The sequence below is a fragment of the Nannospalax galili genome, unplaced genomic scaffold (assembly GCF_000622305.1).
Source record: "Nannospalax galili isolate Female #2095 unplaced genomic scaffold, S.galili_v1.0 scaffold619, whole genome shotgun sequence".
Classification (NCBI taxonomy): Eukaryota; Metazoa; Chordata; class Mammalia; order Rodentia; family Spalacidae; genus Nannospalax; species Nannospalax galili.
Window position 1 is genome coordinate 1,373,770 of NW_008344186.1, and position 25,270 is coordinate 1,399,039.

Consider the following 25,270-nt stretch of genomic DNA (forward strand, 5'->3'; position numbering starts at 1 on the left):
AGACCTCAGGCCTCCCTCCAGGCTCTGGTTCACTCCCCTGTCTTTCCACAGCAGGAAGTGTCACTGCAGTCTTCACATAATGGTTTCCCTATGCTCATCTGTGTCCAAGTTCCCTTTACTTTTTTTCTCAACAGTGGAACAATTTTTACGTGTCTCTTAGTTTACAGCATGAGGTGATAGGAAAGACAGACAGTTCTCCTTAGCAACACACAGGTTTACACCGCTATAGTGAAATATTTTCAGCTCCATGGGTTTACAAGGATTTACATTTCTCAAACCTTAGATCAAGTAAATGTGTGTTAACCCCTTGTTTCCTGTTGACTCTTCCCTTACAATAGTAACAAGCTCTAATAAGTTATGCAGGTATCGAGGCCAGTTTTATCACCATTACTGATGTCTGCAGGTCTGAAGCCCTGCTATTTCAATCAGTAGCCATTAATTCCACTTCAAGAATGTGTTGCAAGAGTAGAATCTTGGCACCAGGCCGTCATCTCTCTCCAGAGCCCATTCTGGTTCGCCTCCCCGCCCCCGCCTGGCCTTTTTTCCTCTGTTTACAATCATGCTGACTTCCAGTGTCCTCTGATAACTTTGCTCCAACCTGAAGACAAGGACTTGGCAACTTCTTTGAACTGGCTTGGATATTGGTATTAAAAGGATCCCTGTCCTATTGCATTCCTGTATGAGCAGTTAGCCTCTCCCCTTTGGAGACAGATGGTTTTAGCACCCTTTTTAAGGTTTTGTGTATTTTGGTGGACCCTATTTGTTTCTTTAGGTTTATCTTGATTAAGTGTTTTATTTTTTTGACTTGATGGGTACATACTTTTGGTATACTTAAAACACTTATTTTAAATAAATATATATATTTAATATAAATATTTATAGGGTATAACCAAAAGGTTTCTATTAGTGTCCTTGGCTACATTTTTAATATTTCCTAATAACTTATGCTCTGCAAAGAACGGATTTCAGTTGTGGTCCTGGAGAAACTTGGCAATGCCCCCGTCAGGCAGCTCTCCACAGCCCACCACTGCTGGGAATGGCGGTCATCTCCCCACTACCTCTGCCTTACTCCAGATTGCCCTCTCAAAGGATACTAATCCTGTTGTACTACTCCAGTACAAATTCTTCATAATGGGTGACATCTGCAAAGTCCTCCTTTCCACATAAAGCCACACTCTACAGTATGGGGCTTTGGAAGTCAACCCATGCATTTTGGGATGAGCACTCATCCCATAACACTCTGATACCATGTCATGATCTCTTTGACTTTCCACCTCTGCCATCTGGCTACACAGCCTGCAGCTGCAAGCCCTAATCCTAACCCTCTCCCCACAAAGAACCAAAGTACCAGCAAGAGACTAACCTGATCCCCTAAGTCCCCACAACCTGAGAGTCAACCCCAAACCACCACTCATGCATTGAGAACCTCACAGGTTGGGAAGGCAGAGGGACATGGAGGGCCCCCTCCACCCAACACAGTTAGATCACATGACCATGACCAAGGCCCGGCTCTGTGATACTAGTCCTTGCATGTGCAGCTTCAGACCTAGGGTAGTGTGAAAGCCAGTCTCACAGAAAGGACTTTCAGACACCAGTGATCTGGGAGAGGTTTCCATCCACCAGTGTCCCTTTAGCAGTTATCCCTCCAACCCCAGTGAGTCCCACTAAAATCCCCTCATCAACATCCCCTACCCAACATGCCCATACCATGATCCCCTTGCAAACACCCCTTCTTCACTGACATCAAGTCATCACACCCTCACCAGTTTCTCACTCCAGTATCCCCTTACCTACATCTCCTCACCAATATTCTCCTAGCAACACTCTATGACTCATGCAACATCCCATCTCTAACGTACTAAACATCCCCACATCAATATCCTTTCTCCAGCATCCACACCCTACATCCTCAACAACACCCATCACTAATGGGCTCAGGCCAAATTTCCTTCATGACTATAATCCTACCAATGACCTGTCACAACTGTCCTGTCACCAGATCTCCTCACCATAGCACAGCATTCTCATCCCCTACAGCATCTTCAACAACAAATTACCTGCACAAGCCTAACACCACCACCAGCCCTGGACAAAATCTATCCACCCTTCTCCATACCATCATTACCTGCCACTATCCCCTCACCACATTCCCCATACCAAAATTCCCTTACCACCATCCTTATACGAAGCTCCCCTTCCAACATCCCCCTCACCCCCTCCCCTCACTATTTTCTCCCAAGCACCATCCCCTCACCATCTTCCCCTCACCAATACCTCCTCTCCAGTATTCCCTAAGAAAACCCCTCACCATGGCCAAATCACAGTTCCTCATTGTGTGATCCTTCCAATGTCCACTCACCCATGTGCCTTTAGACCTCTGTGGTGCTGACTAGAGTCATGTATTCAAGAACCTACACAACAATGGAATAAACTGTAGCCAGTCCTTGACCAGGAAGAAGTTCACACAAACATTTTCAGATGCTCTCAAGGTCCTAGCTGTATCACACTTCCACCTAGACTTCTCTCCTCAGAGCTCAGGGAGAGAATGTGAAGCCTGAAATAGTGGGTCTTCATCTGGTTGCCTCCTCTCCAAACCCCTCGAGAAGTCCCCCTCGGTAGGACCCTCATCTGAGACCAGCAGCTTAGACAGCCATGAAGGATAGGAAAAGTGAGATACTGGCAGCCTCTGTGCCTCCACCCTGCAGGCACAGCTCCTGCATGATTCTGAGCACTCCCCACTAAGCTCTGAGCCAATGACCTTGCATTCTTGAAGTTCTGCTGAACCCTGAGCCCCAGAAAGGAGTCCTTCCCTCAGGCTGGTGCTGTACCTTCCTAACCCTAACCCTAACCCTAACTCTAACTCAGCCCAGCTCTTCCAAAGCTAGGGTCCTGCAGCCTCCACCCAACACCTGGTGGTACACAGACGTGAGCTGGGCTGAGTTCAAGAACTCGAGGCCTGCACTCATACACACCCAGGCAGTCCTCTGGGATCCAGGTTGCTGCCTTGAAGAAAAAGCAAAATGAGCCCTAAGAGATGCTTAAGCAAATGATCCTAGGGCGGGAGCATGACCCATGGTCACAGCCATCCTTGTCCTGTCCCTGGCAGGTCATTGGCATTTTTTAATGCACAAGTTGCCCAGGGCCCCTCACTTGAACTGGGATGGCCCTCCCAAGCGCCTTATTAGGTTCAGCCTGATTTGTGGGAACTTCTTGCACTGAAGGAACCCATCCCTTTGCTTCCAACCATGTGAAATGTCCATTTGTATCACTTCTAGATGATGATGTCTCATTTAGAAACAAATGACTTAAACTTTCAGATAGCAAGTCTGTCCTTTAAGGCATTTAGATTTTCTGTCTCACTTAAGAAGAATGTACCCAAGTCATTTTCTTTTCATATCCTATGTTAGTAAGTACAACCATACTTTTTGGTTACATGGGATAGACAGAGTAGCAGTTTTTAATTAATAATAGAGAACTGAGGCAGGAGGTGATCTTAGAGGAGGACCTCTATGAAGGGCGGAGGGTGGCCTAGCAGCTAGGACTGAATTATCCAGTGTACAAGATGAGACTGTCCTCACAACCCTCAGGAGCCACTCAACACTGCAGAGTGGGATGGCCCTGTGCACTGGGTCTCTGTCCCTTACAATATGGTCTGGGCTCCAACGAACACAGTGCTTGGAGCATCCTAGAAGCAGCCCTTACATACACTGCACCTGGGGACCTTGTGGCTGGGGTTATCACCTCATTCCTCATAGACCAAGGGGTCCCCTGGCTCTGGCCCTGCCCCCAACTGAGACTTGGCCCTTAGCCCTACACCCAAATCCAAGCACACCAGGCAGGTTTGTGCTCACGCTTTACTGGAAACTGCAGGTAACAGAAGGCGGCAGGCTGCATACCTGCAGGAGACCCCAAACAGGTCTTATCCCCTCCCTATTACCCCACATTGCCTCTTGGCATCCTCTGATCCCATATGGAAAGCTGTGTGTAGAGCCCCATCCTGATATTGCAAAGATCATGCCCAAGTCTCCCCACCCGTACTCAAGGCCTGGGCCCCTTAAGATGGGTAAGAGACCACTGGGACTTTCACCATCCATCAGGGGAGGTCTCTTTGGCTGCAATCCTGCCGGACCTCTAGCTTGTCCAGCACCAGTGCAGCCTGGGTCTTGGCTTCCTGCAGGAGGCTGGAGACTCGAAGGCGGATCTGACAAACGTGGAAAGGTATGTCATCCTACCACCTCCAACCTGCTATGGCCTGCTAGTCCTGATGGGAAAAGTCCAGGCTTCAACTACCCCAGGCCTACCCACCTCACAGTGACTAAGGCCATCCTGGACAGTTCTTCCTGGGTTTCCCAAGGTCCCAAGGGCTTTGGGGATGACTAGATCCACTGACTCCCATCCCAGGCTCCCCACTTCTTCCCAGATTCAGAAGGGCAGAGCTCACACGGCTCATCCTGACTAGAGCTGAACAGGGTGGGGCTGGCTCCAAAATAGACCCCACTGCTACCATCCCATGTAAGAATTGAGCTGCATAAGAGCTTATCCAAAATTGTTACAAAAGCTCAAGAGACAGATAGCCAAGACTGACTGCCAGAGCTGGGGTGGGGAACATGGTGCCTGCTAATGGAAGGAATGAGGATGTCCTGAAACTTGCTAGAATGGTGGCTATGCAACATCATGGATATCAGTGCTAAACATCACTGACTTGTGTACTTTAAAGTGGAAACTTGTATGTTTTGTGAATTTTACAATAGTAATAATAACAGTAATAATAATTGTCAGGTATCTTCCATTAATTCAGAAAATCAGTTCACTTCTTGGGGCACCTGGAGTATTGGTGCCTGGGGTTCCCCAGCCTGGGGTTGCCAAGCCCTCAGTTCTACCACGAGAGCAGGGAGGTGATGTGAGCACTGGGGTACCTACCCAGCAACTCCCCATCTCCCAGCTAGGACTGGTTCCATTTCAAAGTGTATCATCACAGGTCCCAGAGAGAAAGCAAGGGCCTGTCCCTTCAGGTGGCAAACATGAAATCAACCTGGGCCAGAGCAAACAAAGCAGGCCCCTGGGCAGGGTCTGGCATCAAGCCTGCCTCCCACTTACCTGCTCTTTGAACACATCATCAGTCACGTCCTTTAAGTTGATGAGCACATTGAAGTATGCACCAAACACACCAGTCTCCAAGGCTTTGGCTGCCACCTGAAGACACACCAGAGAGAGGGGCTGGTTCTGGACTCATAATGCCCCTGCATGTCTTAGAAACCTCACCCCTCATTTTGAGGCTGAGCAGGATAACCCATCCTAAGAGTTGGCAGGCAAGGGCTCCATGCAGGGACCTGCATTTCACACACCATTAGGCCTGGCCCTGCACACAGAGAGCGAGCTACAGCAGTGACCTCGGCCTGAGACCTGAGCCTGGGCAAGGATGTGACTCCAGGAGGCCTGAGGAGGCTGTATATGTGGAAACTGTGTCCTGTTCTAAAGGCGGTCACCCTTCTGAGCTTATCCTCAGCAACTGTCTGCAAACCAGAGCAGAGCGTCACTTCTCTGGGTCCTCAGGACTAGACACTGAAAGACCTTGTACACTATAGGGTCTTCGGCTGGCTGCAGGAGTACGGTCTATGATTCTGTTTGTTACATTCCCCATGTGACACACAAATAAGTGACATCTGTGTCCACACACTGCCTCAGCTGTTTCCCAGGATGTTGGGGGAAGGGTACTATATCCCAATGTGAGGCTCTGGAGACACCCAAATTGCTGTTGTTCAACTGCAGGGCAACATTGAATAAGACCTTAACAAGAGTTAAAGGAAACAAGGGCCAGGGAGCTGGCTCAGTGGTTACAAAGGACCCAGGTTCAGTTCCCTACACCTACATGGTGGCTAACAACTGTCCATTAACTCCAGTTCCAGGGGATCTGATGCCCTCCTCTGACCTCTAAGGGCATTTCATGACATGGATGCACTTACATACATGTGGGCAATACACTCATACATATTAAATAAAGATAATAAAATATTTTTTAAAAAAAGAACTAAAGGAGATAGCCCTGCTGGTGGAGAATGCCAAGACTATCCTGAGCTGCCATGGTTCCCCGGGGCCCACATACCTGCATGTCAGACAGGCAGGCCAGGTTCCCACACAGGGCCAGCTCCTGTAGTACAGGCCACAACTGGGACACGGTCTCTGCCAGTGTCAATGGCACAGCAACTGCCTGCCTCAGCCCCTCCTGTAGAGCACATGTGCGCCTAGAACCCAGGCAGCAGTGATGTGAGCTGGGTATGGGGTGCACCCTCATCTCATCCAATGCAGCCCCTCTCTTCTAGGCTGAGTACACAGACCCAGGAATGACAACAGAATGATCATTTGGCTGCCTGTGGTGAGGCTGTGTCAACTCCCCAGGCACTGACACCCATGGCCTGAGGGTCTAGAAGAGCCACCTGGCCTTCTCCTTTTTTTCCTTTTTTTTTTTTTTTTTTTTTTTTTTTTTTGGGTCTCCCTGTAGTCCCAGCTGTCCTGGATTCACTATGGAAACCAGGCTAGCCTTGAACTCACAGAGATCCACCTGCCTCTGCCTCTCGAGTGCTGGGATTAAAGGCGTGCGCCACCATGCCCGGCCACCACCTGGCCTTGTACACTCACCTCTCCCTCTCCTCGGGTGTATTCCTGGGCAGCTTCATGGCCTCCTACCAGAAAAAAAGACCAAAACATACATGGTGAGTGACCATGAGGGGATGGACTTATCCCCTGCTGCATCCTGGGAAATGGCAGCCAAGGGTAGCATGGGTAGCACCCATGCATGGCCTCCAGTGTGGGCATTTCCCAGTGAACTGTGTCATGTGCCACAGGCCACAGACAGGGACACATTCTTATGGAATGGTGCTTCTGTGGGTGTCTGTGGTTTTCAGGCCTTGGCACCAGGGCCTGAGTGTCACAGGCCCACATTGCTGTCATGAACAGGAAAGTAGGTGGCACTCTCTGAGGACCATGTTTCTAGAAAAAGAGATTGAAACCCTTGCAGGGGCCCTGAATTCTACCCAACATCCTTCCTTCCTACAGTACCAGGCTGTCCCATTGCCAACACAAATTTAAAACAGCACAAGCAACTGCACCATGCTCAGTCTAAATACAAGACGGTAAGAAACCAGCCCTAACACTGGAAACCCTAGGAGGCCTCTGCCGTGGTGCCACATGCCTTGCAAAAGAAAGTTGTCAGTGTCCCTTCCATCAGCCTTGGATGACAGCAGATGCTAAGCAGACACTATGTCCCCTGTTAGCTGTCACGGTGGCAGCACACATGTCTCCTCCTGTGTGGGGACTATGGCACTTCTGAGTGAAGGAGTGATGTGCATTTCAGCATCCCCATTGATCCAAGCTTGCAGATTTAGCCTCTTGCCTTTCCTGTGGCCTCCCTGCTGCAGGCCACTAATTAGTTCTGTTTCCTCATTCATTGTAAAGTTTTAATGTTTTTCATTTTTATTGTTTTTGGTTTGACAAGAAAAGCACACTGCTGGCATTTTGCTTCTGGGAATTTAAGTGTTTGGTCCTTCCTCTGCCTTTTCCTCCCAAACACCTCTTCTTGCTGCACATGAGGAACACTACCAATCCAACACTTAAATCTACTTCATTTTATATTATTTTATACCTTCTCATACCTTTGATGTTTAGTGTCATTTTTCTTTTCTGCCTTTTAATTAAATTTCATCTGCCAGTTTTTCTCCTACAGCTGTTTTCCAAGTATTTACCATGTTTCTTACTTCTAATATCCAAATTTAGGTTTGTTTCTGAATTTTTAATGCTTCTATATAAACTAATATTTCTCTTTAAATGCCTCTCTGCCTCTCTTTGCCTTTATGACTTTGCTTGTGGCTGAATATGTCCTGTCTCTACCTCCTTCTCTCTGTATCTCTGTATGTCTGTGTGTGTCTAAACCTGTGTATGCACCTGTCTGTTGGTTTCTGCCCCTTTCTCTCTATCTCCGTCTCCCTATGTCTCTGCGTGTATCTCCAGTCTACATGTACATGTCTCTCACTTCTGCCCATCTCTTCCATCTTCTCAGAGTCTGGCTCTGCACCCTTCTGCCCTGTAGTCCACACACAGCAAGCAATTACATCTCAAGATGGTCTTCCCACCTGCCACTTCTCCTTGAAGCTCTTCTTATTTTATGGCTGAGGAACCCTCTTAATCTGAGTCCTTAATCTCCAGCTTTTGTTCTGTGAGGATTTCTATGACTTCGTTTGCTCTTCATATGGGGCTTCCTTCTTTCTGGTCTCAGAGGTCTGGCTCCCACCCTGGCTGACCAGCCTATGAGAAGTGTCCACTCTCCCACTCAGGGTGGCCAACCTGTATCCCTCCAGGATCCCCCACTCCAGGGTCCCCCATTCTGTGGTCTTGTTTTCTGCAGTTCCCTTCCCTTTGGCAAGGTCCATGCCCTCCAAAGGCTGGACTCTCAAGCCTGTAGGAAGAGAAGGCGCCACAAACTAGGCTCCTGGAATAGACAGACCGTGCCACCTTCCCAGTGACCCTGACCCCTGGCTGCAGGTCTGTAGACCACTGTGGCGGGGCCAGGTCAAGCAGTCCTGCACACTCACCAAGTAGGCAGCAAAGGCCTTGGCATCAGCATCCACCAATGAGCTCAGCTGGGCAGAGGCAGCATGGAAGGGTGGGATAAGTCGCCGCATGGTAGAGTCCAGGTGCTCAAACTGGCGTCGCCCGTAGGTCATCTGGCCCACCATAGAGGCCAGCGCTGCACCCTGATGAAGGGCAAGCTGTGGGAGCTTCCCAAGGCACTGACCACCCCAAGCCAGAGCCCAGGGACCACCCTGTCCTCTGGTAGGTGACCCCAGGGCAGGGAGATGAATTGAGGTCCCACCCTACAGGGTTTCCCCCTACGGAGTCTCCCACTCTTGGGTCCCACTCTTCAGGATTTCCCATTTTGGGGGTCCAGCCCTCCATGGTCCCTCCTTCCACAGGTCCAGCCGCTCACCATGGCTGCAGTGGCTGCTGCAACAGAGCCCCCACCGGGAGCAGCTGAACGGGCGCCCACCTTCCCAACAAAGGTGCGCAGGGACTTGTCCAGCAGGCTCTGCTCAGGGCCACCAGCAGGGACCAGATACCTGTGGGGTGGCAGTGGTTCAGGGGAGGGGAGACACACCGCAACCCCCAGTCCCAAGCTGAACACAAGACAGGGGGCAGGCAGGACAGGAGGGGGCAGGCAAGCAGGAAGGCTGGAGGAGCAGAGAAGGGAGGGGAGAGGAGAGGGTAAAGGGAGAAAAGAAGGGGCATGAAGGGAGCAGAATGGAGGCGGGTGGAAAAAAATTCCTCACTCGATAATCCTCTCCTTTGGGTTGAAGGGTGCCAGTGAATCCAGGCCCAGTCGGTTCACCACCTGGAGAGTGGGCATCTTACCTCAGCCGGCTGCCCACCACCCCCTTAGCTGCCCCTTAACAAGTTTTGTCCTTTGGAGGGTTGTTTACACTCCCTTCCCAGGAGTCCTGCTGACCTGCTGCCTGACAGATTGAAATACACACACACACACACACACACACACACACACACACACACTCCCCTACACCTATGCTGTTCCCACATAGGAAACAGGTCAAAGAAAGGTTTGCCCACCTTCCCTCATGAAGGCGCCTCAGTGGCCAACTAAACCCTCTTCTTGAGAGAAGATTCTAATTTGTTCAGAATCTAACTGGTTCTTAGAGTCAGGGGCAAAATATGAAGAAAACTGAGTTTCACCTAAATTTAGGACAAATTTAAAACAGTCCCACCAGAATTGGAACAGTCCCTTAAGATCAGAATTTATCTCAGCAAAACCATTCAACTCTCTATGGAACTATACCACTACAACTGTTCCCACTGCCCAGGCCAGCGGTCCTCCCTTCTGAAAAGCAGCAGAGAGTAACATACCTGAGTGACTCAAGTCAGGTGCACTCCAAAGGAGGTCATTGAAACAGGTAAAGGACAGGAAAGGGTTCCTCTAGAGAGTGCCGTCACAGAGTCAGCAAGCAGTGGGACAGAATGGGGACAACAGACCTCAGGGAGAGAGCATGCTTTAAATTAACAAAGATGCTCAGCTGAGTGGCAGGAAGTCATTCAAGACCAGAAGTGACAGAGGCAAATCCAGGGGCCTACTAGCCTTAGAGAGACCCTAGAAAGTGAGTCTTGGTTCTTCAGAGTGAGGTCAGACTGGAGATTACCCCTAGAGATGACTTCCTCATGGATGAACTAGGAAAATGCCTGCTGGAGAAAAGGAGTGAGGATACATTTCTGTCCCTGCCCTTCAGAGTGAAGGAAATCTCTCTTGGGACAAGTTGGAACTGCAAAATTGTCACCAGCACTCAAATAAAAAGGCTAGCTGAAAGTGGCCCAGGATGGTAGTAGCCACAAACAAATGACTAATGTAAGCACAAGCCCCTTCCCCAGATGTCCAAGGATTAGCACAGACACATACAGTCCAAAGTCACCAAGTCCAGGAAGAAAACAGTAACTCACCAAGTCAGAAAGACAGCAGAAATAGTTTGTAAAGACTGTAGATAACAAAGCCTTCAGATAAGGAATATAAAATCACATGTTAAAAACAAAGGAGGCTGGAGATATACACATAAAATGGGTGTGGTGGCAAACCCTATAATCTTGAGTCCAGCCTGGCCTACATAAGACCCTGTCTCAAAAAAATTAAGACAGGAAGGAAGGAAGGAAGGAAGGAAGGAAGGAAGGAAGGAAGGAAGAAGACAGGAAGGAAGGAAGGAAGGAAGGAAGAAGGAAGGAAGGGAGGGAGGGAGGAAGGAGGAAGGAAGGAAGGGAGGGAAGGAGGGAGGAAGGAGGGAGAGAGGGAGGGAAAGAAAGAGAGAGAAAGAGAGAAAGAAAGAAAGCTGTCTTTATTTCCAAATGAAAGGAACATTAGTGATGTTAAATGCATGTGGGACAAGGGAAAGGATAAAGTTAGAACATGGTTGCCCCTGGCATTTCCAGAGGTATTTACATTTTTTAAAGAACCTTCTGCATAACATTGCAGTGTGTAGCCTGGGTAAGGGGACACCACCCTGTTGCAGAAACCAAAGCTGGCACAGAGAGGCAAATTAGCATGGTGGCCTCGTGAAGCTCCAGGAAGCCACATCACTCCTGCCAAAATTCACAGCCTACATGAACTTGCTTGTGCATGTACGCACATAAAAGTCATAGGAAGATATTCTGAACATGTCAGAACCACTTAGTAAAGTCCTGTGGGCCTGTCAAAATGGCCTACTTGATCCTGAAATTCAACCAATAAACAGAAGCACAGCAGGGCAGCCTGAGAGGCAGACTGGTAAAGATCTTACTAAGACATGTAGCTAAGGTATGCCACAGAGCTGATGTATGTAGATATGGCTCTCAGATTTGGAGATGTTGAGAATAACAACAGGATTTAAAACTGGAACTGAGACTCTGCTCAATGTGAGTGCACTAGTTTCCTTACCAGGAGCCAATGACTTGCCAAAGGTTGATAACCAGTGCTAAGGGATTCAGTGTTTTATTTAAACTTAAAAGTTTAATTAACCACACACAAAAAAAGAATCCTCCAGAAAAATATGTCAAAAAAACCTGGAGATAGAGAAGGAAGAGATGGACCTCTCAGTCTCATGGTAGACAGTCACTGTACTCTAAATTGAATTTTAAAAATAAGGTTGGGGGTTGTGACCCAGCAGTGAGAGTGCTTGCCAAGCACGCTCCAAGACCTGGATTTAACCCCCAGCTCTCCTCCACACACACAGATGAAAATTGAGGTAACATGTTCTATGACAAAGGTAATAAGCACAATTCCTAAAATAGACTCTAATACTTGTACTAACTGGAAGGAAACCACATGCACATGCCCTGCACCCCAACATGAAATGCAAGAAGTAAGTCCACACCTACATGCTACCGTACTGAATACAAATAGGTTAAACATACCTGCTGAGAAAGAAATTTTTCAATAAATTTATTCATGTGTTTATTATGAAAAATACACACCCCTAAAACAAAATGACTCAAGAAGGATTTTCATGAATGGATGAGGAAAAGATAGATCAACAACTCTGGAATTACAGCCACCCCAGAGCAAAATCTGGGCCCACGGGATTGAGCAAGGGGCCATAGACACACAGAACTACTTCCTAAAATAGCCGTTTGTAGATGGGGTTGGGGGAAATAAGTGCCCTGGGCACGTGATCTTTAAAAACTGCCAATTACAGAGATGCAAGGAACCTCCTGAGGAGGGGGCTGTCAAGGGGCATACAGATCTTCACAGGAGCAGCCAGCGCAGGAGACAAGACGGAAGGCAGAGAACAAGAAATGTTCATAGTGCACATTTCTTTCACAAAGAAAGTATGACACACACACAGACACAGACACACACGCGCACACGCACACATGCATGCACATGCACGTACACGCACATACGTATATGCATGCACACACGCGCGCACGCACACACACACACACACACACACACACACGCGCGCGCGCGCGCGCGCGTGCGCGCGCACTCAATAAAACAAAGGTGTTGAAGGAAGAAGAAAATTTAGGGTGGGCCCTGCTGGGGAATAAACATCAGCTTGTTCCTGGAGAAGCTGAAGGCCCACAGCCTCCCCTGGTGCCTCGCCCCTCCCCCTACATGAGCACAGCCCACCAGCCGGATCCGGTGCTCCTCCTCCAGGACAAACAGATTCTCCTTGTCACAGTAGAAGGCTGCTGCATCCAGCAGGGCCTTCAGAGGCACCAGGCCCACCAGCTGCGAGCCTACTATGGGAAGTTTCAGCTCCTGCAAAGCACAAGCAAGGTCAGTGCCTGGGGGCTTCAGAATGTCAGGAGGGTACGGGTGCCTGCCCTGCCCACCTGTGCCTCTCTGCAAGTCTCCTCGTAGACTGTGTGTAGTGGTGTGACCTCAAAGTCCAGGAGGTTGGTGGACACCTGAGCCAAGTTCTTCTCATCCAGGTACCAGCCGATGCCCTGAACCTTTTTCAGACGCCCTGGCTGCAAAAGAGAGGCATTTCTCAGCCTGGGTTAAGAAGCCCACCCCTGCCTGGCCCCTGCCCAGCCTTCCTGATGCCTGGCTCTGAAAGCCACTGTATTTGTATTCTTTAACCAGATGAAGCAAGCAAGATGGCCTGAGAAAGTTGGGTTGGCACTATGGCTCTCCTTCCTCTTCCTATCTCTTACTTGGTCTGACCAGAGAGGTGTTGAGGCAAGGCCTTGCTGACCTCAGGAAAACTGAGGCCCCAAAGGCTAGGTTTGGTGCCAATCTCTGACCTCACCATATCATGAAGACCTAGGGACACTGATGTGGGAAGTCGGTGGGAATTCCAACTCCTCTAACATTCCATCTCCCATACACTTGCATAGTAGTCACTATGTCCCTCACTCTTTGGTGACCAGTCCACCTAAGGTAGGAACTCTGACCTCACCTTTGGAAAGGGCATAAAGAAGGACTGGAAGGTCACTGTGCTTCATACTGTGCTTATAAACTACTGAATCTGCAGAAAGCTGGGCTCCTGAGGCCTCAGTGCCTGGTAAGATCTGGGCCTCTGTGGATAGAGACAGATGGGCAGAGAGTCCCTCTACTACCTTTCACCAGATGTATCTATGTCATCTGTGTCTGACATGGACTGTATAGGAGTGATGCTCAAGCTAAGGGACAATTTCTATGCAGACTTGATGGGGAAGGCTCCCTGGAACACTTGGGAGTTTACAAAGACATTTGGAGATTATTCAGAGCATCCAGAGAGTCATGGGGACATGTGAAAACACCTGGGACTGCTAGGTAACTTTATTTTTTTAATATTTTATTTATTACTTTTTTTTATGTGTACGCATGTATTGCCTGCATTTGTGTAAGTGCACCCATGTCGCGCAATGCCTTGAGGAGGTCAGAAGAGGGTGTCAGATCCCTTAGATCTGGAGTTAGGACAATTGTTAACCACCATGTGGGTGCTGGGAATTGAACTCGGGTCCTCTGCAAGAGCAGTCAGTGCTCTTAACCACTGAGCCATCTCTCCAGCCCTAAGTAACTGTTTATACAATAGGCTTGACCTTGTCTGCTACTGTGGAAAAGAGGGCTTCCCGATTTTGAACACTGAACCCTGACCCTGAGGACCCACAAGAGGGCTGGGACACCAAAGTGAACAGTCTCCTCAGGAGTTTCCAGGGAAGTTCCTAGTAGTTGAAACAGTGAGCCTGCAGACACTTACCTGGTCCTTCCCTCGGCCCTGCTCCCTCAGGTTGAGGGCAATGCGGTGGGCCTGTTCTTTGGTGCTGAGCAGGTTGATGTTGAATGCAATGAGGAACTTCCGTGCACCTGTGACTGTGGCACCCCAGCTGGGGATGAAGGAGCTCGGGCCAAAGTCAGGTGCCCACTCAGCCTGCTTGAGCTGTGGGAACATCACCTAGGATGAAGTGGAGGTGCCCAGACCTAGCCTCTCACCTAGAGAGAAGGGGCAGGGAGGCCACCCTCCCACACCCATCCACCTATGCAAGACAGCACCTTCTCAGGCAGGGCCTCATATTCCCCAGCCCGGATGGCCGGCAGTGTCCGGCGACTGGGTTTCTGAGCTGCTTCACCGTAGAGGTACACTGCAAAGAAACCCCAGCTGGTCAGATGCTTAGCTGGTGAGAGTCCAGTATCCTCAATCCCTGAAGGGCCTAGACAAGGTGGCTCCCTCCAGCTACAGCTGGGCGTAGACCTCCCTTGGCTCCCTCTCTCTGGGGAGCACCAGCTTCTCCATCCTCATAGACTGGGTATTTCAGACTAGATGGCACAGCATTTGCCTCCCACACACTCAACACCAACACCCTTGAGGAGGCCATAGTTAAAGGAGTTAGGAAGTATAAAAAGTGCTGATGAGAGACGCTCATGTTTCTTTTTAAAAATGCATTTTCAAGCCGGGCGTGGTAGCACACGTCTTTAGTCCCAGCACTCAGGAAGCAGAGGCAGGCCGATCTCTGTGAGTTTGAGGCCAGCCTGGTCTCCATAGCGAATCCAGTCCAGCTAGGGCTACAGGGAGACCCTGTCTCAAAAAGACCAAAAAAGCATGTTCACTGTGTGGTAAAGCGAACCCCAGAGGAGAAAAAAACAGAACTCACCCACAAACCCCTCATTGCTGTACGCATGGGCCCCAGTCTCACATGTTAACTTGTGTTTATGGTAGCAACAGGGCCAGGCTGGACCCCATCCTCTGCTGTCATGTGGGCTGCCCATCTCACATCCATCTCCCCCAACATCATGGCTGTGCACTCTGTTCCGTTTGTCCTATATCATTTTCTTGATCTAGTTAGTTTTTTCAAGTTAAATCTTTCTGTTTTATGTGTTTCTTTTACCGTGTTTCATGTGCATGTGTTTCATGTGTGTATGCATGCTTTTGCATGTGTGTGGGTGCACGCACATGTGTGCACATGCATGTGAAGGCCCAAAATTTATGTCAGTACTTATCCTTGGTTGTTCTACCTTATTCATTGAGGCAGGGTCTCTCAAACAAATCCAGAACTCACTGATATGGCTAGTCTTGCTAGCCTGCTTGCTCTAGGGTTCTCCTGTCTCTGCCTTCCAAGACTGGAAGTTACAGGTGGACTGCTACATCTACAGGAATTTATGTGGGTTTCTGGAGTTCTGAACTTTGGTACTTATGCTTATGTGGCAATTGCTTTAACTGATGAACCATCTCCCAGCCCCCAAATCTTTCTGTTCTAGAGGGAATGGATCTTTTGCCTCCAGACTCATCTTTCTAAACTGCTTTATGATGTAATCAAACAGTACCTGATGCCCAGCAAAGCAGGACACGATATGCAGGCTGCACTCTGATGTGGTTGTGATTTCTATTTGCATTTGTGGCTTGCTCACAGTAATTTTTTTTGGTAAGTCATCTACACTCTTAACAGATGTCAAGGGCATGCATGAGGGGCTGGGACCCAGAGACTCCCCAATATGAAGCTCCAGGACACTCACCCGGCACATTGAGCTCCTCTGCCAGTCGATGGCCAAAGGCCTGGGCACAGAGTACACACTCGTCCATGCTGACACCCCTCACTGGGATGAAGGGACAAACGTCCAGAGCACCCATTCGAGGGTGCTCTCCTGCAGAAAGAGGGGCAGGCCATCATCCTTGCAGCTGTCAATACTGACCATAGAAACAGCCAACGCCAAGCGGTGGCAGCCCTGGTTGGCAACAGCTCCCAGAGTGGCACTAAGAGGATACCAAAGAACCTGAGAACCATCCTTGTGGCTATGTGTGGCAAAAGGAGGTCCTTAAGACCCTGGAGAGGTGGTAGGGCCTGAGTAGGCTGACCTTCTATTTAAAAATCTTTTTCTTAAAAGTCACAAAATCAAGGCTCTCAGTGAGAGCTGGCAAGCCCTGCCTTCCCTGGCAGCAGAGAATCCACACCACATCCAGAGCACTGTGACTGGTTTCTCCTCACCTGGACAAGACTTTTTTCTGCTCCCCACTGAGAACCTCTCCCTGAGGATGGACAGAGGACCTGGCCTTTTTCCCAGCTCTGTGTCCACCAACCTTTGACCTTGCCCGCCCCACCACCGTGTTTGGTTATGGGGCAGTTGACAGGTTTGCTTCCTAGCCCAGAATCTGCTCCTGTCTCCCCTAGGCCCTGCTCAGTCTGGGCAAGCATGGGATGAGTGAGCCCCTGCAGATTATCGCAAAACCATTGAATCCAGGATGGCAGGTACCTACTCCCTAGGGGTGTGAGTTTCTAAGCCGAATCTTAGGGTCTTCTTCCTGCCTTTCCCCCAGCCTGTTCCTGGGAACAGAAACCAAGGCCATAGTTCAGGGAACAGACACCAAGGCCACAGTTCAGGGCACACCCAGAACAGCCCTGACCCAAACCCTGGGGAACCTCCAAGGAGAAGCCTGCTCACCATCCTGGTTAAACCTACACGCCATCCCTATGTCTGACCCTCTCCCAGGACACCATGGCACAAGTGTTATGCTCAGCCTGTAAACTGATACTTGGGAGGCCCGGCCCAGCTCAGCCCTCAAGCTGTCCTCACCCTTGTGCTTGCTCATGTCGATGAGCTGCGAGGCTGTTCGGGCGGCACGGAGGGCCCCCTCAACCACACACTCCGGTTGCCCCACGAAAGTGTAGACAGTACGGTTGGTGGAGGGTCCAACATCAACGTCCAGAAGCACACAGCCTGGGGTCTGGGTGATGGCTCTGGAAATGGCATTGATAACCTGGAGATAGAGGCCCAACCCCATGTTTCAGTCCCCACTTGGAAAGGCTTTACCCTTGCACATAAGTATGAGCCCAAGCCCAAGAGCCATGGCCACTCCAAACTCAAGACTGAGCCAAAAGAATGAATTCCAAATTTGCTGCTAACAGCCAGACTCAGAAAGGTGGACAAGGTGGTAGCCTCTCAATGGGAACAGCCAGGGTAGGGACTTGTTAGCCAACAGAGGAAAGAGGCCCAATGTGCTGGAAACCTTCTGCATTAGGATCATGGACTTAAAGTCCAAACCCTATCCTGAGGACCTTTCTGCCTCAATTTCCCTGTAGGATAAGGGGGCCAACCATAGACCTGCCTCACAAGGCTCCAGGATGGGACTGGCGTTAATACATGGAAATGATCTTTCCTGTGACCTCAAAAGCCCTTGGCATCTATCCTTAAGGTGTCTTATTTTCAGGTAGGACCACTGAGTATCAGGATTCACCAGACCCCTACCAGGAGCACCCCAAAACCCCAGACCCACTGCCAGCCCTGATGCTTCTCCTACCACTAGGTCAGTCACCCTAACTAGGTCAGTCACCCTGAGTCTCCTACATGGATGGAATGCCCCTGGGGCTGACAGGAGATGGTTCTTTTGAAGGAGCCAGCAGGCTACAGATCTGCCCATCCTGGGAAAGTAGCCTCCTTCCAATACCAAACTCAATCCCTTGGCCTGAGCACTGCCACCCCACAATACTCTGCCAGCCCTGTAGGCTCCTTACCTCCTGGTTGTTCCCCTCTGAAAAGTTGGGGACACACTCTACCAACTGGGACATGGCCAGAACCTGGGTCCAGACAGTCCTCTAAGGAGCAGTGGAGGGATTGGGACAGGCATCGCTCTGGTGGCCTTGGGGCCTTTATACATCCCCACAGCTGGCTTCTTATTAACCAGCAGGGACAGAGAGGAGGGAGCTGGAGAGAGCAGAGGTGCTTCTCACCAGCTAGGGGTGGGCTCATCAGAAAGAACCACATGGATCAGAGGGGCACTCACTAAGGATCTTTGGGGATCTGGCGGGGGAAATTCCAGGTTAGGGCATTGGGCCAACTTGGGCTCAAGGCCCAGCTTGGCCTAGGGCTCTCTGTTGACCATCTAGGTGACCCAGTATTGCCTGCTGAATGTGGCCTTTTTGGAGGAGGCCCCATGGGACTTCTGGTATGGTATCTCTTCATGTATGGCCTGGTCCTCAGGGATAAGAGGGAAAAGAGGCCTCGTGTGAGGCCCAGTATGGAGCCTGACCCTCCACAGAGGTCAGCTTAGCTCAGAGAGTCAGGAGTGGGGGTAAGTGCAAAAATGTGTGTGCCTCAAATGACAGAATGCATAAATTCCAGTTGGAGGTGCCAGTGGGGAAGGAGGTCTAAAGATGATTAAGATGTTCTGTATGAAATACACAAAAATTCAATTAAAAATGTATTAAAAAATTAAAAAGAAATGTTACTCTCACCAAAAACAGACAAAAAATGTGTGTGCCTGTAGATAATCATGTGTGAATGCCTGTGTATAAGCATGCGGGAGATGTGCATATGACAGGGGTGAACCATGAGTGGATGGAGTATGCAGATGAGGGCATGTGTGAGTATACAGGGGGGTTGGTGAGAACACGAATTTGAGTATTGGCATGCATATGCTTGTTGATTAGAGTGCTATGTGGATGCTGGGGCATGTGTGGTATGTGTGTGTGTGTGTGTGTGTGTGTGTGTGTATGTATGTTGGTATGTATGTGTGGATGAATGCTAATATGTGGATCAACCTTAGTGTAGGGAAGATGGATGCTGGTGCTGCATGTGTGTAGGTGTTGGTGCAAGCAAACCTGTGACATACACGTTGGTGTATTATTAGTATGTACATGGATGTTAGTGTGTGTGAGAGTGTGTTTAGGCACTGTGATGAGTATCCAAGTGTGGATATTAATGTGTGTAATCTATGTAGGTGTTGGTGTATACCTACCTATGTATGTAGGTATGTATATATGAGTGAATGGTATGAGCATGCACGAATGGATGTTTTATGTGTGTGTGTATGTATTGGTGTGCATATATGTGGATATTTAGGTAAGTGGACATGTGTGCACATTGATGTTGTGTATGTAGATGTTGTGGGGGGTTGGTGAGTGTGGAAGGATTTTATTGCTGCATGTATATAGTCACCTGCATTGTGCAATGCCCACGGAGGTCAGAGACAGTGTCGGATCCCCTGGAACTGGAATTACAGTTGTTAGCCACCATGTGGGTACTGGGAATCAAACCCAGGTCCTCTGCAAGAGGAGTCAGTGCTCTTAACTGCTAAGCTATCTCTCCAGCCCCACAATTCTACTTTTAAACAAGAATTGGTGTACCCATTGAGTATGGGATTCACAGATCACATGACTGTCATAGACACATGAACATCTCTGCCCTAGGGTCAGCACCTCTCGGATGCTCTTCATATCTGGCAGGCTGACCTGCTAGGAGCAACACTCCACAAAGTATCAGAGTCTCACGATGTATCACCCCCATAGCATTGCTGGGCCTGGGTGAGGTGATGCATGTGGATCTCAGGGGCCCCATTTCCCCTGTGGTCATTTGAGGGGACTAGAAAACCACTGAAGGCATCACAAAGCTGTAACAAGAGGTGCAGTGCTAGCTCTGACCCAAATGCAAAGCAGATAGATACCTAGGATTTCATAAATAAATGACTGAATAAGTGAGTGTGGAGAAGAGATAAATCTCTCATGCAGAAACATCCCAAATTATTCATGCAGACACTTGACCTTGGGCACATAGAGCACAACCCCATCCCTTCAATGTGGGCTGTGGCCATAGGAAGCCAGTCCTAGCCTGTAACCACCTCCAGGGGACTCAGCCATGTCCTACTGTGGTGGAAGTACAACATTAGATAGTTGCTAAAAGCTCTTGCAATGTGATAATGAAACCCTTAGGATGTCTGCTAAGAACTTTGAATGGTGGCTAAGAATTTTGGACCATGCTGGGTATGGTGGCACATGCCTCTAATCCTAGCACTTCAGAGGCAGAGGCAAGGGGATCTCTGTGAGTTCAAGGTCAGCTTGGTCTACATAATGAGTTCCAGGCCAGCTGGGGTCACAGAGAGAGCCTGACTCAAAAGCACCAAAAAATAAATAAGTAAATAAATAAATAAAATAATAAATAAATAAATAAAGCAGAGAATTTTGAACCATGGAAGTCCCCAAAATAATATAAGAAATAAAAATTAAGAGTAAACAGGACTGTTCCCCTCCCCAGCTCTATCAGGTTACCCAGGATTGAAATCTTTGTTTTCCAAACTACTACATTCCTGTAACCTTTGTGACCATTATGTTTACATGTACTTACTTGCTTAATTATTACATATGTGCTATTTGTCTTTTGCTTGAATTCCTCAGATATGAATTGACTATATAAATTTCCCCAAAACTTGAGCTGGGGGCTGGCATCATTACAGAGTGATCTGGGTGTCAGCCCACCATCATAATTAAACTCACTCTCCTTCACCTGACTTGGCTGCTGGTCTCCTGACTTTCTATAACATTTCTGGAGGCTCCTGTGAGATCAAATCACTGTACCTTCAACTGGTAACAGGGCCTGCCTGCCGCTCCTGGGCCCTGGAGCACCCTTGACCCCTGGAACAGAGAAGCATGCACCCCCAAAGAGTTTCCTGGGTCTCCTTCCGGGAGGCCAAAAAGGACTGTGGAGCCCCAGACTGGAGTCTCTCACCAGGTGAAGTGAGACATAGAACCAGACTGGACATCGTGACCAGGTAAGGGCCCCCTGAGGTTGACAGGCTGATCAGGCTGATCTTTTGCAGGAGGCTACATACAAAGTCTTGATGCGATTCCAAGATGGAACTAACCTCCAATCAGACAGGAAAGCGGACCACAATTAACCTCGATGTAATTCTAAGGTGCTGGCCCCATTTAAGTAAAACAGAAATTTAATGGAATAACTAGGGACAATTTTTCTTAAAGGACAACTGTCTAAAACTCTGAATGGTTGTGTGTGAATGTGAGAGTGAAAGTAACAGTTCCACAGATGTGGCTACAGAATCTGATCAGGCCCCACCCTGTGGGCTGAGGTCGGTTTACCTAAATAGGCACTCACCTCCTGTAATAGGATGTGACTGAGCCCGGAGTTTATATGTGTGGCCCTAAGGTAAGAATTCTTAAGTCACAGAGAGGTGACCAGCCAGAGGGGCATGTGAATGAGGGAGAGCCTAGCACTCCCCACCCCTCCTGTGCACACACTACATATATTCTATACACATATGAAATTTCAAGTGGATTCCTCCCAGTCCAAGTGTCAGACCCAAACTTTCCTTCAGATGTCTATCAGACAACTTTAGGCTATGCAGGAGATTATGGCATTAAAATAAAACCCTCCAGATTGAAATTTTTCTGTGAAGTCAAATGGCTTGATATCAGGTCAAGAGAATCCCCAGTCTGAATGGAAGCTACTTAAACCCTAAAATTAGCCACATACTTACCAGAAGAGGAGGGAGAACCATTCCACAGCTACGAGAAGGTCATGGAGGAAGTGTCCATCTGGAGAAGATGAGTGACTACTTGCAAAAGATCATCCTAATCAAACTTGTTGATTATTGTGTTTTGGGTGCACCTAGTTTTCATGTAATTATGTCATATGTGTCTGTAAGTTTTCTCATGTGTTGAGATCTCACATAATTCTGTCATGTATGTCTATGATAACTGTCTTCATATGTTGGTTCCAACAAAACAGTTTTAAACAAACTGGTCACTTCAGGTTTTCTTTTCATTCTTTTACTGTACACAAAATTAATTAGTTTTATTTTATTTTTATTGTGGCATGGCATGCCCAATTAAAATATACATGTGCAGATTTATAAATATGGATATTTTGATGATGCATTTAAGGCCTTATGAACTTGGATACCCTAAATATCTTTAAATTTATTGAACGATGTCTCTGGGTCTATTAAATGTTTCACAAAACTTATTTATTTATTTGTCTTTTTGAGACAGGGTCTCCCTGTAGCCCCAGGTGTCCTATAACTCACTATGTAGACCAGGCTGGCCTTGAACTCACAGAGATCCACCTGCCTCTGCCTCCTGTCACAAATGCCAATTGTTTATACAAAATGGTATCTGAGCTGGTTGTTTAAGGATCTTATTTGTTAGATACCTTTTGGGTTTGGTTTACTTTGAAAGTGTTTGTTTTAAAGTATCTCTTTTGTTTGCTTGCTTTGAAAGCATTTTGGTTTCAACATTCAGTTTGGTCTTTGTTGCTTTCAGGCTTGAATGGAGGTCTCTGAAACTTGGAAGAGCTTTCAGAAGGTCTGAGTCTGACCTTCTGAATTCACTAGCAGAGATTTTCCTTTCCTTTTCCTCTGGACACTTTTCCCATATCTAATCTAACAAATGGAAAAAAATGGTTTGAGAAAACCAAACTCCTGTTGGCTGTAGGTTTGACTAGTATGTTAATTCATCTTCAGAGCTGGGGATAAATTCCGATCTTCTGGGCTCATCTTTTCTGGCTGTGTCCTTGGTCCTCTGTTTCCTGCAGCAGGGTTCCACAGGGCCTGTTTGGGGAAAACTGCTTTTCTTCAGGAAGCTCTGCTCACTTGGTTGTATCTCACACTTTTCTCCCCTGGAGCAACTCTTTTGTCTTTAACTCTCATGCTTAAGTCTGCATTAAACTGCCTTTATAGTAGCTAGTCCTAAAATTCCCTTCCACAATTAAAGCCAGGAATCCTGGTTTGGCTTGAGTGGAGGTCTCTGAAACTTGGAAGAGCTCCCCAGGCTCCTGGACATGGCCATGTGGCAGCTGCGCTTCTGTTTCTCTGGCCAGAGACTTGCTTGAAATCACCTAGACTCATCCAAGAGAACAGCCTCCAAGAAAACAGCCTGAGACAAAATGAGACGACGTGTTCAGAATAACTACTTTTAAACTTTATTATGTTTATTTTATTTTGTAAAAATTACTATGTACTTTTGTACATACATTGCACAACCTCTAGACATCTTTGAGAATTAACTCACAACTGCTCTCTACAGTGTATCTTCTTGAGCACTGGGCCATGACGTGACTGTTTTTTTCACAGTCTTTTCTCCTCCCTTCTTCCTCATAGGAAGCAGGAGATCTCCCAGGGCCTGAGGCTTTGCTGTCACAAGACTCTAAACCCTACCGACTTCGCATGCTGGCCAGTCTGACCCTGTGTCCCATGTGCTTGTGTTTCTACCTCCCACTTTTTCTAAGTTCCTGCATACTACTTTGGGAGAGAGTTAACTGCAAATAACTGTAATTAAATCATACTCATGAAAACTATTTTATTATACTCTTTATGCTTTTGGTATTGTCAGTCTTTAAATGGTCTTTAATAATGGATCAATTTTGTATTGCCTTATTAAGACCAAATATTTCTTGTGATCTCCTTTAATGGAATTGTCTTTAAAACTTTTTAAGCATTAGCTTGTTTTAATCGTACTGTAACTTTTGGTTGTGGTTAGCTTTGAGTACAAATGAATGTATAAGTCTGTTATCCATCACTTGTTGAGTTTGAAACCCAATTGGGAATATTTGTCATATTAGAATGTAAATGACATTTCTGAAAATGCTTTCTTCAAGTAAAAATCCTTATGTTTAGCATCAATGTGTGTGACTCTGTTGAGTACAGCCATTTCTGAGATGAGATTCTGTGTGCGTGTGTGTGTGTGTGCATGCATGTATGTGTGTATGTATGTGTGTGTGTGTGTAGTTCTGTTGGCTTTTAAGAATTTCTTTTACATACACTTATGAAATATTGAAGACCAATCAGACCATTAATGGAAACTTAATGCAACTTTTGTAATGAAAATAATACTATAAAGTAAAACTAAAACATATCATTGAAATTAATTTTCAATATGCTCATATTTTAATTTACAATGGAAAAATACATTCCACAACTGGAGACTCACAGTGCTGTGTAAACCGTGAAAGATCTTATATGTTACTATTCTGACTGTTTTAAATTTTAGAGTCACATTTTATTCTGATCAGAATTTTTATCAAGATCTTGAGGTATGTCTTTAGGAAGCTAGTTTGTCAACATTGTGACTAACCACAATATTTATTTTGTAGGACTGTTGTGAATATGTAGACTTATGTTTACTACTAAGGAAACAATTATTTTAAAATAATAATAACTTACTTGGTATCAAACTGGCTTATAAGTTCTCATGTAAGCTAAAACTAACAATTTAACAAATTACAACATGGTTCCTATTAAGAATATAAATAAATTTTGAGAGATAATGACTTTTGCTCCAAAGTGCAATTTATCTATGTTTTTAGATATGTTTTATATAAAATAAACATCTCACCACAACTTCCTCTTTTTAAAAAAAAAATTTTATTTGTTATTTTTATTTTATGTGTATGAGTGTATTGCCTGCACGGGTGAGTGCACCCGTGTCGTGCAGTGCCGCAGAGGTCAGAAGAGGACTTCAGATTCCCCTGGAACTAGAGCTAAGGACGGTTCATAGCTGCCATGTGGGTGCTGGGAATCGAACCCAGGTCCTCTGCAAGAGCAGTCAGTGCTCTTAACCGCCTAGCCAGCTCTCCAGCCGCCACTATTTTCTCTTTAAAGCCAACAAACAGGTTTTCAAGGTTCATATCTTTGCCAAGCCTATGTGAAAACATCTCTAAACACTTAAAAGAAAAACGGTCACTTAAAAACTTGTTCAAGGCTTACAAGGATATCTCAAAGTTTATACATTATAATAATATATTTGAGATAATTGTTCACATATACAAAGAAATAAATATTAATTGCTTAGTAAATTCTCACAACAAATGGTAAATTTGTTTGTGAATGTAATTATGTCTGAGGGTATCTATAAAAAAATAAGAGGGTTAAAAGGTTGGTAAAAGGATACAAAATAGAGATATTTTAATAAAAATTTATGTAAGACGATTAAGATGGCTGGATATTTCCAGAATAGACGGGCTAATGAGAACATTTAAGCAAATATATTGAAGGTCTGAGCAGGTTTATAGAGATACAGAGTTGTTGTGACAATAATTACTGTT

At 47.1% G+C, this 25,270-nt stretch overlaps 1 protein-coding gene and 1 long non-coding RNA gene across 6 annotated transcripts; one reads left to right on the forward strand and one right to left on the reverse strand.

The window, feature by feature from the left end:
- Positions 1 to 3,839: 3,839 nt before the first annotated feature.
- On the reverse strand, positions 3,840 to 18,072 carry Ftcd (formimidoyltransferase cyclodeaminase). 4 transcript variants are annotated; one of them, XM_008840490.3, is made up of 14 exons: positions 17,956 to 18,072; positions 17,018 to 17,201; positions 15,962 to 16,090; positions 14,504 to 14,592; positions 14,211 to 14,390; positions 12,859 to 12,996; positions 12,653 to 12,784; positions 9,321 to 9,382; positions 8,981 to 9,110; positions 8,586 to 8,747; positions 6,637 to 6,680; positions 6,104 to 6,242; positions 5,098 to 5,193; positions 3,840 to 4,201 (listed from the first exon to the last, which is right to left on the reverse strand). In XM_008840490.3, the coding sequence occupies exons 1-14, from the start codon at positions 18,007 to 18,009 to the stop codon at positions 4,094 to 4,096; spliced, it is 1,647 nt and encodes a 548-aa protein (XP_008838712.1). In that variant the 5' UTR covers positions 18,010 to 18,072; the 3' UTR covers positions 3,840 to 4,093. The 4 variants fall into 4 exon arrangements, with proteins under 4 accessions (XP_008838712.1, XP_029422953.1, XP_029422954.1 ...); XM_029567093.1 differs by having other exon boundaries at positions 12,638 to 12,784; XM_029567094.1 differs by having other exon boundaries at positions 12,638 to 12,784; positions 17,018 to 17,181; positions 17,956 to 18,045.
- Positions 12,734 to 24,235, forward strand: LOC115071598. Of its 2 annotated transcripts, XR_003850701.1 has the most exons (4): positions 12,734 to 12,802; positions 13,673 to 13,783; positions 20,807 to 20,984; positions 23,328 to 24,235. It is a non-coding gene; the product is annotated as an uncharacterized LOC115071598 (long non-coding RNA). The 2 variants fall into 2 exon arrangements; XR_003850700.1 differs by lacking the exons at positions 12,734 to 12,802; positions 13,673 to 13,783 and adding an exon at positions 15,478 to 15,870.
- The last annotated feature ends 1,035 nt before the right edge of the window (positions 24,236 to 25,270 follow it).

Coding starts and splice junctions, on each gene's coding strand:
- Ftcd (XM_029567093.1), bottom strand. CDS start 18,009: ATGTCCCAGTTGGTAGAGTGTGTCCCCAACTTTTCAGAGGGGAACAAC. Junction 14,593..15,961: donor AGAGGAGCTCAATGTGCCGG/GTGAGTGTCCTG, acceptor GTTTCTTTGCAG/TGTACCTCTACGGTGAAGCA. Junction 6,681..8,585: donor AGGCCTTTGCTGCCTACTTG/GTGAGTGTGCAG, acceptor TTTTTCTGGTAG/GAGGCCATGAAGCTGCCCAG.